Source organism: Meleagris gallopavo, chromosome 29, assembly GCF_000146605.3.
Source record: "Meleagris gallopavo isolate NT-WF06-2002-E0010 breed Aviagen turkey brand Nicholas breeding stock chromosome 29, Turkey_5.1, whole genome shotgun sequence".
Taxonomy (NCBI): Eukaryota; Metazoa; Chordata; class Aves; order Galliformes; family Phasianidae; genus Meleagris; species Meleagris gallopavo.
The window spans coordinates 2,332,303-2,343,944 of NC_015039.2; the positions used below are offsets into that span (position 1 = coordinate 2,332,303).

The 11,642-nt window shown below is 44.1% G+C and overlaps 1 protein-coding gene across 1 annotated transcript; it reads right to left on the minus strand.

The window, feature by feature from the left end:
• Window positions 1-654: 654 nt before the first annotated feature.
• Window positions 655-11,430, minus strand: KAT7 (lysine acetyltransferase 7). The gene is given in 16 exon segments (XM_003213052.3): window positions 655-2,464; window positions 3,125-3,231; window positions 3,689-3,835; window positions 4,017-4,110; window positions 4,411-4,551; window positions 5,388-5,416; window positions 5,419-5,476; window positions 5,780-5,971; window positions 6,687-6,797; window positions 6,950-7,048; window positions 7,743-7,832; window positions 8,075-8,157; window positions 8,738-8,977; window positions 9,168-9,344; window positions 10,639-10,786; window positions 11,374-11,430. Coding segments are annotated over 16 exon segments (1,875 nt in total). The 3' UTR covers window positions 655-2,362.
• Between the last annotated feature and the right edge of the window lie 212 nt (window positions 11,431-11,642).

Here is an 11,642-nt window from a genome sequence, read left to right on the forward strand (position 1 = left end):
ACCAAGGTGCTTCATCTCAGTTCACTTTATTAAAGCATTTCGAGACCACTGACATGTTGGTCTCACTCTTAGCAGCATCCTTGCCTCTCTGCAAGCTCAGAACCCAAAGAACATGCCCTCTCTTTTCTTTTCCTCCCACTGAGTTGACTCCCTGGGAGGAGCTGGAACCTTCTATCAGAAATTCAAAGATTCAAAATGTTCGCGCTCAGCAGTGAACTCCAGCTGCTATTTTTCAGAGATCAAAGACTTCACTGCTCCACGTCCTTGCACAGTACAAGGAGCAGGGAGATCTGGACATGGAAGCAGAGAACGTTAGAAATCAGGGATTCCCTGATTTCCAGGGTTTTTTTTAGGGCAACTCCTTCCTTCTTAGAACTTCAACTTGATGTGCTATCCTAGTTCTCCATGGCATACTTGCTGCTGGCAATATCCACACTCTCCTCCTGGCAGCCTCCCATGCAGGACCAGCTCAAGTGAATCCACAACACAGGGCATCCATCTCTGTAACATCCAACCTCGAGGCTGCTACAATCAGTTCCACCAGGGACAAAGATGGGTTCCAAACCAGTTCCTTGAAGCATAAAGCAGCAGCTTTGCTTAACTGCAGATGCAGAATAGTGTATCTAACAAGAAAATACAGGGCAGACACAAACCTGAGCAGAGAACATGCTTTATTGAGAAGTAGATACAAGAACAGCACATTCTACCACATCATGGGAACAGGGTTTAGCTTCTGTACAAGAACGGCTTTCTTCCCTACTCCACAGATCTACTTTGTTGGATATTTTCATGAGTAGCTGTATTTAGTTACAATACAGGAGCAAAGGGCATGAGACAGCAAAATTCAGTAATGCCCACAAAGTACACATCATTGACTGATGATCTTTTTTTTTCCTTTTTTTTCTTTTTCTTTTTTAAAGAGGCAGAGAAAGGCAGACAACCACCAGAGGGGCAATAGAGAACTTTTCCACACAAGGATGGGTCAGTGGTTAACAGGAAACAGCTCCTACCTACTGGTATGGTATGCTGCAAGTGCTTCACTTCAGTCACCATTCAACAAAAAAGCATTGGAAGGTTTCAATGAAATCAGCACTATATGATGCTGCCATCACCTACTCCAAGTGTGTCCCCTTCTTTTAATCACACTGGAGCCATATAGCAAACCTGTGGCACAAGGACAGTGGTTATACTTGAAAGCCATTGTATGATAGTTTCATCTGGTGCTGCTGATGGGACAGAGGAAGTAAAAGCTTTCTTGTTTTACAGAGACAAACAAGGATGCGCTGTCAGAGAAACAAACCATCCACACAGCTACGTGAAGCTGCCACTGATGCACAGAACATAAACTGTAGGCAATCCAACAACTGGTGATATTTGGATTTCAGAGTTTCTGTGGCTGTTTGGATAAGGCTAGCAAATATTTATCTGTAGTGAAGATTTTCATTTCTTCAATCTTGAGGAAAGAAACCTTCCTCAGTAGAAAGAGGCCTACGATCCAAAACACCTCCGGTGAAATATACTCAACGGGCTGTTTCTGTGTGAAGGAACCCACCAACTCCAAGAGGAAAACCAGGCAAGCAGCAATATGCAGTGACAGAAGTGTCTCCAACAGAAGTGGTACTGTTGCAGCCCCAGGAGCACACACCAAGAGCAACTCTATGAAGCTCATCAGACTGTGATACCCTCAGACAGTCAGCTTGCACTCTTCTGGGATAACACTACCAATCACACCGCTCACTGATAAGATACTGACTGCACAGTCTTAACTATGTGAAGACCTACTGTACCGTAGGAAAAACGCTGCTCAAAGAGGTGGCATGTTGCTTTAGTAAAATTATTTCATACATGGAATGGAACAGTCCATCAGACAGGACTAGTTAAAAATGAAGTCAGTGTAAATGGCAGCTTGCTAGGAAAACAGCCTTTCTGCAAACAAGTGTTATTAGACCTTGTTCAAAAGTCACAGAAGTTACCTCCGTTACTTACAAAGCAAGGAACCTGAAGGAAGAAGCAACCAGGTAACAGGACACAACACAACCTCATCAGAATAAGAACAGGAGGGTAAGACCAGTGACTGGACAGGTACAGTACCAGATATCAGAACTCCTTGGGCCAGTGCTACTAGGAGCTTCATTTGGGTCCTATACAGATCCAATCCTTGCAACCTCATTGAGGCCGAAACATAAAGTTCCTCAGAACTAGCTTCTGGTGTGCACAAAAGATCTGGGCCAGAACAGTACCAAGGGGAGCTGATCTTTTGGGAGGGTACTGTACCAGCCAATCACAACAGCAACAGGTACAACAGAGATCCCGAGGGTACTTCCTACTGCTGGGGTTCACTGGCTTCAGGAGTGACAGACAGTTAAGTTCCCTTAGGAGGGGTCCATTTCAAACAGCTGGGATCCATTATCTTATTGCTGTTGGATCTTTTTGCCTCTTTGGCTATCCATTCATCAATCAGATCCTGAGGAAAAGAGCACGAAAGGGTGGGTTAAAACAAACAGGCTGTGATGAGAGAATTATCCAAAGTACAACACCAAACATCAAAGTCCAGAAATCTGATTAGCCCACTCCATTACTGCTGAGCATGTCAAAAATAACTTCTATTCCACAGCACTTTCTAGAAGCGCTTCCAACCACACTGATAAGGCTACTTGTAGCTACAAAGCTACAGGAAAGAGCACATCAATGAGAGAAGCTGTCCTATCTTTGGGGGTTTATAAATCACTTGTCTAATGAGGATACAAACAGGACACATTCAGGATTCATTTCACTGCTGTGCATCCATTTGCTCAATAAAGGTTAGGCACGATGAGGGGCAAGAGAGGAATGACAGTTCATTTCCCCAAAAACTGCTTACAATGAACAATGTTATTCCATACATGCAAAAAAAGTCAGTCTATGCAGCCTATTTCTACACTACTGAAGAATCACACTCAATGCCAGTGCTGCACTTTACAGAGACTGCATTTCAAAATGATGGTGCTCCCCATCTGGTGCTGGAATCAAAGGGCAGGGAAGCCCCTGCACCAAAGAAAGATAACACTGACTTCATTAGTTCATGTGAATCTAACAGCTAAATGGGAGGAAATAAAGGTGCAGAGAAAACTATGAGAAACCTTACCTGTCTTTTCAGGACCAGGTGTTTCCCCTTCCAGTACTTCAGCATCTGCAGTGCCTGCAAGGTACTAACAATGTCGACGGGGTTTACTGCAGTCTCCTGGCTGATTTCTGCAAACCAGTATCAGTTTAGGTTAGAACAGAAACAAATTCCACTGCAACAGTCTCTGACAGTTAGTTTTCAACTAAAGTCTTAGGCATCACATTTGAAGTGATAAACACAAAATGCCTTGCAGATATTAAGGAGGCATGTGCAGTACTATTGCTGCTGAAGCCTCTGATTGCTCTGGTTATCTGTAGCACTGTTACACAACTTGTCTGTGGTCAATTCACTTGCAAAATATTTGAAAGCTTTTAATATTTTTATAAGAAGAAGTCAGTACAAACTTTAAGAACTCGGATTATTTTTGCTGTTGGGTGGACTAAAAAAGGAGCAACATCCAAACAAAGGAACATTCCACCAACTGTGCTGCTACACAAACACGTGCATCAATGCAATGAGCATGACCTGTCTCATATTTGAGGTTGCACAGGCATGCTCCTGAACCAGTTTAGGTTGAAATTATACCTTTTATAGAGATCTCTTTTCCTTGGAAATTATGCAGGTAACGAAGGAGAACTTCCTTCCAGTAGCTCCGGTAGCTGATGAGACCCAAATCAGACAGAGGTCGCTCTGGAGAGCCAACTTTTTCTTCTACTTTAGAAAGCAAATAGCCTGTAAAGAAAAGGAGATTTATTTCTCCTTCCCAAACTACTCCCTCCTGACTGCTACTCTTCAGAACGAGAAGAAATCAGCTCTACTAAAAGCTGCTACACATCTAACAGATATGTTAGATACTGGTGTGAAGTTATTATACCAAACTGAATGTTTCCAGAATGATTCTCTTTATACTTACTGAAGTCAATGAGCATCTTGCCATAGCCTTGCCTCATGTACTGGGGCATTGTCAGGATACAAGAGACATTGTAATTGAGAAAAGAATTCTTCTCCTAAAAACCAAGAATACACAGAACAAATTAACAAGTCTAGATCTGCACAAACAATAGGCTGTATCATAATCCTAACAGACAGAACAAGCCTGTACAACTGATTCAATACAAGGTGAAAGCAGCAATTGCAGAAATACCTGCCTAGCAACCAGTAACATGATCATCTTTATCAGGCAGTGGGTGTTTGGTGCACAATGTAAAGCTGAGGATGGCAGCATATGGAGCTGTACCCAAGAAGCAGTCACTTGCACTCTCACTATCACTTCTAACAGGTTTATATGCAAGAAGAAAGCAACCAACCTTAGAGAAATATCCTATCAGGTGGCAGCCAGTGTTGTCAGCTTCTGTCATGACATAGAAGAGGAAGGGTTCAACATCATAATACAATGTTTTATGGTCCAAGAAAAGTTTTGCCAGCAGACATAGGTTTTGACAGTAGATCTAGAAACAAAAGGAGAGTGTGAACAAAAACAGACATACATGGGAAATACAAAGAAAGTTCTGCATCATCTCAGAAATGGCGTGGAGCCTTTCAGATAGAACAGCTGGACTGGGGAACAATCCCATATAAAGAAATTTGGTAAGGTGAAATTTGATAAGGTGAAATTTGATAAGGTGGGAATTTCTGTTTGTGATACCAATCTCTGAATGCTCAAAACATCACATCTTCAGTGAAGGGAAACAGAAGGTTGGACCTCTGCTTGTTTGTGTTAATCCTGTGCTTCAAGGTCATCTGTGGTAAATGGAAAAGCCTCCTCCCAGCTTCCAGCAGTCCAAAATTTAGCTGTGAATCTGTTTTTCTGTTCTTCCCTCTGAAGCCTCCAGCACTGGATACACCTACAGACTGCTGCTACCTAGAACTGAACCAGTGGTTGCAGATTCATCTTCTACCCTTCAATTGAGGGTCAAGGTCACCCTCTGTATAATTAGCCTACTTTCCACTCTAACACAAGTTTGAATGTTCTCAGCTGAATGAGAGATGCAGTAGCAATGTACTGAGGCCACACACAGAAGCTCCCCATTCATTTTAAGAAAGGGATCCTGGCATCCCAAAAGCTATTGATCCAACACAGTGCAAGAGAACAGATGAAAATGCTTGTGCACAACAGCAACGAGGAATAACCACAATGAAAACACAGACAAAACAAACATCAGAACTGCAGGAGTGGACAGACTGGACTGCAGTAGCCTTTCCACCATTAGAGAGAGAAAGGGCTATTTGCATCCTGTTTCTCTACAGGAAAAGCAGTGCTAGGCCTATTAATACAATTAATTACCTTGTTCTTTTTCCCATCAACTTCAAAACTGAAATGGAGCCTTTGCGGTAGATTTCATCACCTGGTGGATGTTTCCAAACACATTTTGCCTATGACAAGTAAACAAAATTTGGGTGACACTACTGTTTTAAAGGCAGAAGAGGTTATAACAGCTGCTGGACACACCAGGAAACACGCAGAGCTTTTAAATTTAATTCTAGGTCCCATTTCTCCTCTACAACCCACTGAACAGAACAGAAATCAAGCCTGCATCTAGGAAAACTTTCTCTCAAAATGACTCAGAATCTCCTCACCTCCCAAAGTGAACTGACAGCAGTAATAACATTTAAAAACATCTGCATGCTCACGCCTGATTTGAAGCTCAGGAATCAGAGATCTTTCCCAGCCCTTACCATGTGTCTGCGCAGTATTGTCTGGCTCTTCATGTATTTGAGGCAGAACTCACACATGTAGAGACGTCCCAGGCGAGCGTACTCCTCTGGGTAGGGAGAGTGATACCAGGTGTCCAGTTCATAGCGGCCAAAAGCGATGGTTTTAATCATATTGCTGCCTTCTGTGATCTGGCCCTGGAGCCGCAACTTTTCCTATGGATGAAACACATGAACAGCGATTAAAAACTGTTTTAAAGGGATGCTGAGAGGAAGGGGTTGTATTTATTTCCCTCCAGGAGATCCTTCACTTCAAGTCTGTGACCTAACGACGTCTCCCACAAACCCCTCCTCAAGTAAACTCAGCCTGAGCCCTGTTCACAAGCGCTAGCCAGTGGTGGAAGAAAGACTCAGAAAACATCTTTGAACACTTCTTCCCTCACCTGCAAGAAGAGGTACAGCCTAACTCTCAGCCTTGATTTACCAGTGTGCCACTGGTAGGCATCAAAGAATCTTTTGGTTCATTTCTGGAGATGGGAGGTAGCTTTGAAGCCTCAGCCACAATATAAGGATTTTAACCCCATTCCACAGTCACAGTTACAGTCAAGGTACCTTCTTTCATTTCTAATCATTCCTTTCCTGTTGCCACAGGTGAAGCTGTCTATTCCCTCACTGAAAAGATGTACCTATTAAATGAGGCTGTTACTAATTATTCCTCATCCAAGGCACTGTAGCATTCATCTCTGCAGATGTTTAGGTTCACCTATACTTTCAGTAAACCTACTGAATGATTTCAGCATCATACCTACTCTAACTTTGCTGACTCGGCTGGGCTGTGGGCACTCACCTTCCAGTAGGTTCTATCTGCACGAGTACAACAAAACCCCCAAACCATTCACATTTCTGAACAACTATGAGCTAGAAGGCTTACCAGGTCCTCAGATGCCCGTGCTTGTGCTCTTCGGAAAAGCTCAAGGTCATACTCACTGGTCAGGTTCTCAAGAAGAGGTTCCCTAGTATTGCCATAGGTTTGCCTGTGTTCCTAGAGCAAAAAAAAAAAACAAAACAAAAAAGGAGTTTTCACTGCTATACTAGGCTGTTGAATTTTGCACCTTTTTTCAACTGAAAATGTTGCAGGATGACCACTTAGTGGTTTCATTCCAGACACAGGAATGAAAGAATTGCTGCTTTTACCATGTATTTTTCTTTTTGCTCCTTGCTTAGTCCCGAGTTCCTCTTCTTCCTGAGTTCAGCTACTTTCTCTTTGTATCGAAGCTGTCTCTCTGTTGGTGCCTGAAAAAAAACAAAAAACAGTTGGAAAGCTTCATTAACCTTCATGCACCTCAAATATTCACCTGCACCTCTTCTGAAGGACCTCTGTGTTGGCTTCTATTTGATCAGGTTTGTTGTCTCCAAACCAAATCCTGCATGCACGAGAAAGCACTTCAGGTATAACACAAATTTTTTTCTACTTCATGTAGCCTGCCTTTCTCAACACACCTCAGTCCCACGAGACAGAGTGCATTCCTTATGCACTGCTTAATCACGTGGAAAAGCTCACTGCTGACTCATCAGGTCACCCTGACTCTCAATCAAGACTCATTTGAATTGAGAAACATAATTCTCCTGCTGGAATTATGCAGGGTAAAATGGTGGCATGCAGGTCTGCAGAAATTCTGCTGTCATACACATGAAAGCACACAGAAAAGAACATCGTGAGAACAACTCCAGCCTCCTCTGTAACATTACTGCCCAAAGTCACCTCTCAGCTTTCACTAGCTGCTCCAGGCTCTTACTGAAGGGAGAAAATGAATTTCCCCTGCTGAAACAAACTGGAGATTGCAAAATGGAGTCTCGGGACTTAGCACAATAGCTTCACTAAGAGGTAAAGAAGGGAGATCAAGTTAAAGTCGCTGTTCCTAGAAACACAACTGAGTTTTTTCCACTCTTAACTGAGCAGCCACTCCACGACGTGCAGACTGCCCACCTGGTGCCTGGTGGCGTGCCTGTTGTTGTCGTCCTGCCGATGGGCCAGCATTCTCTCCTCAATCTGTTTATCCCGGCTCTGTGCTCGCACCTGGAAGTCAAAACTCCTCTGTCAGCACTGCAGCAAACTACTGTCAGAGCTTCCATCTTGTCCATTTCTCTGTTTAGGTGGATTTTCTAATGTGTGATTTATAAATTGTTTGACACACAACAAATGCTGCTGTCTTACAGCTAAGGACATCAGTGGAACACGTTATTTCTCCTGTGCACAAACAAGTCTTGGTATTTCGTTCTATAAAAGCATAAGGAAGATAAAACAGAAGACTTCACTACCTTGCACTCATCTGCTGACAGATTGTGATACAGTGGGCATCCTGATATGGAGAAGTGCCGCTCGTGTTTTCCAGTTAAGTGTCCTGTAAAGGATCAGGAAAAAGAGAAAGCTTTTAACATATGACCATTAACTGTAGCCCAGATGGTCAGATACTGCATACGAGCTTCTCAGAGAGGTAACTCCATTTATTAACATTGTGGTAGGAGGAGAACATTTCATGGTTCGTGGCACAAGCTATAAGAACAAAGAAGGAAAATCCTTTTCACGCTAACTCAAAAGCTGCGCTCCATGCAAGCAGCCAGGCATATTAGATAACTGCATTCATTTGTTGCTGAGAACCTATTTTTTTTATCAGTCTGAGATCAATATCCTCACCTACAAGGCTCTGCATTCTCCTCCCACACCTGTGCTCACTCACTCTCCTAACTTGCTCTTTATCCCATCATCCCCTGAAGACCTCTAGACAATAAAGATATACCTGTGGATATGCTCCATAACTCTTCTCTATACCCACTTCTCAGTAGTGTTTCTGATTCCAAGCAACTGCCTACTGTTACGTTGTACAAGTCAACGGAGAGGGACTTAATATCACCACAGGAAGGCAAAAAATAAAAATAAAAATAAAAAAAAAATCAACAAATCAATCCTGGAACTGAAATTACCTAAAGAGTTACAACCAGGAGTGGGACATTTCATGTTGAAATTGTAGCTTTCATGGAAGCGGCGGCGCTTAGGGCGGTGAGACAGGTCACTTCCAGAATCCTTCATGGACATGTCCTTGGCAATGCTCTCATCATGGGATACATTTGGACTGGAGATATCAATATCAGACTCTGAGGAAGGGGCATTCCCGGTGGGAGTACGAGGTGGAGACTCATCGTGATCCGCTGCATTTTTAGTGTCTGAACAAGGATCAAGATGTTACAAATTTGCCAGAAAAAAAAGCTTTCAAAGAAAAATATGTAAAGCAACTCTGGATAGCTGTCTCAAACCCTCTAACTTGAGGATATCACACTGTGCCCAGAGAACGGAGCCGCATATCCTTTCCAAGAGCATTTTGCAAGCTCTCAACACCTCACTGGGGCTACGTACCTCTGTCAGAAAAGTCAACCACTTGCTCTGTTTCTGATCCAGACGAGCGGGTCTGCCGGAGTGGGTATTTCTTTGGAGTCACAGGGGCAGGCTGCTGCTGGCTGCGGGTCACCCTCCTCGTGGAATAGACTGGTTCTTCTGCTCCAAACGACGGCGGATTGCGAACCGGGCTGGAATCTAATTTCATGGAGACGCCATAATTACACCCACAATTAGCACTGAATGCCAGTGAACTGCCTCACACGTGCTCTGATAACACCACAGGGTATCAGTGCAGGATTCTGGGCAATCATTGCACATTATCACAGAGATATGATATATTCTTCTAAGATTAAATCATCACTTTTACAAACACCGACGGATCTGGAATTTGATTCACTTTCTCTGAGATGATAACTGAATTGATTAGAAATTACAAACAGCTCCCATCCGGAAAGCTTGTAGTGTTTAGCTTAGATAACAACTATCAGCATTTAGAAAATTCTTGAGAATATCAAAGCTGCTTCTGGTATGGAGGTACATCTGGAACACCACGTATGGTTTTACAAAGACACGCTGCTCGTAACACTATAAAACAGATTATTCTGCATGAAAACGATGCTTTCATACCCTAACAGTATCACAGGCATCCCACATACCAACCCAAATCACTCCTCCTCCTGTTTTTGAAGCCTAACCACCAGATGACTGTGCACATAAGTTTTTTACCTACAAGAAAATCCATCACAAAACAGTGTATGCACAGATGGAAGGAACAAACTTACCTACTGTCATTTTCTTAATAACTAACAGCCTAGAAATTGCTATCCTAAAGCTAAAAACGAGGAGGTGGACACAGGCTTCCCCTTTTAAATTGGGTGTAAAAGTAGAAGCATGCAAAATTTGTTGACATTTATTGCATCAGCAAATCTTGAAAACACATCTTCCCTTGCTGTATAGAAAACTCCAAAGAAACAAAGCAAACGACAGCAACTTTTATCCCTAAACACTCCCTCTCTAACTTGCCTACATAGTTATATTTAGCTAACAAGATAAGTTTACAGAGTTCTTAGATAAATCAGGCAAAGCAGAATCATGGGTTCATAGAATCACAGAATCACCAAGGTTGGAAAAGACCCAAAGATCACCCAGCCCAACCATCCACCCATCACTGATAGTCTCACGAAACCACGTCCCTCAACACAATGGGTTTGATTTCTATCTCCTGTAATAAAGAAACAGCTTTACTTCTAGAACTGAGGATGCTCAAGTTTTCCTTTCTACCATCAGTGTAATCCTTACGTTATGCAACCTCACATGCATGCAATCTGCAGTCAGAAAGACTGCGTTTTACTACGATACAATAAAACCCAATGAAAAAAGTTACATATTCGCATTTGGGTACGAAACTCCACGCGTTTAATCTATGCAAGTGAACGTGGAGTGAACCGAGCCTCCTGCCAGTGGTGTGTTTAAGGAAATACATCTTTACCTTGGGAGCTCTGGCTGAGCCTGGCTGAGGAGCGGGTCACACGGGCGGATCGCCGTGATGTGGCATCGCTTTCAGAGCTGTCTGTATGCTCGGGATCCGTGGAGAAATCGGAGTCTTCTGTTCCATCTGAGCTGCTGCCCGCATTCCTCTGCAATGACACAGGCACAAATGTTAGCAGGGACGCTAACCACAGCCACACAGAAAGCACGTGGTGATAACGTAGAGTTGACACAGAATCGCAGAATGGTTGGGTTGGAAGGGACCTCAAGGATCTGAATCTCCAACCCCCTGCTACACACAGAGCCACCAACCTCCACGTTTCATAGCAGCCCAGGCTGCTCAGGGTCCCATCCAACCCAGCCTTGAACACTTCCAGGGATGGATGGGGCATCCACAGCCTCTCTGGGCAGCTGTTCCAGCACCTCACCACTCACATGGGAAAGAAATAATTTAGACTAATAATTTCACGCCAGAGAAAAACCTTTTTGTGTCATCCATACAGCATCGTCACCCTGAAGGCCCAGCGGGGCACAAGGGGGGGTGGTGAGGAAACAGACGGGCTCTGCGTTGGTTGTGCATCACTGAGAGCAATACGGGCTGGGAAAACAACAGAAAGGAGCACAGCTGGTAATGAACGCGGCTGCGTTCACCTGAGGCTGCAAGTGTGGCCTCTGTGAAGAGAGCAGCCCTGAGGAAAGAGGCGGGAACAGCAGCCGAACCCCTCAGAGCGCACACCGCCCTGCGCCGCTTTGTTTTGCGTTCAACAGCGACTCGCCGACCTCCGCCAATCATAACGCGCGTGGGTGGGGCCGAAAAGGCGATTCCGCCAATGGGAGCTCGAGGAGAGAAGGAGCATGCCGGTAGGGCGTGACTGACAGCCGGCAACAGCCAATCACTGAGAGCTTCGCTCCCACAGAAACATCCACCCCGGGGGCGGAGTGGGATTGGGGGAAGGGAGGAACAAGGCACGCGCGGGGAGGTGACCGTTGGGAGCGGAGATGGGC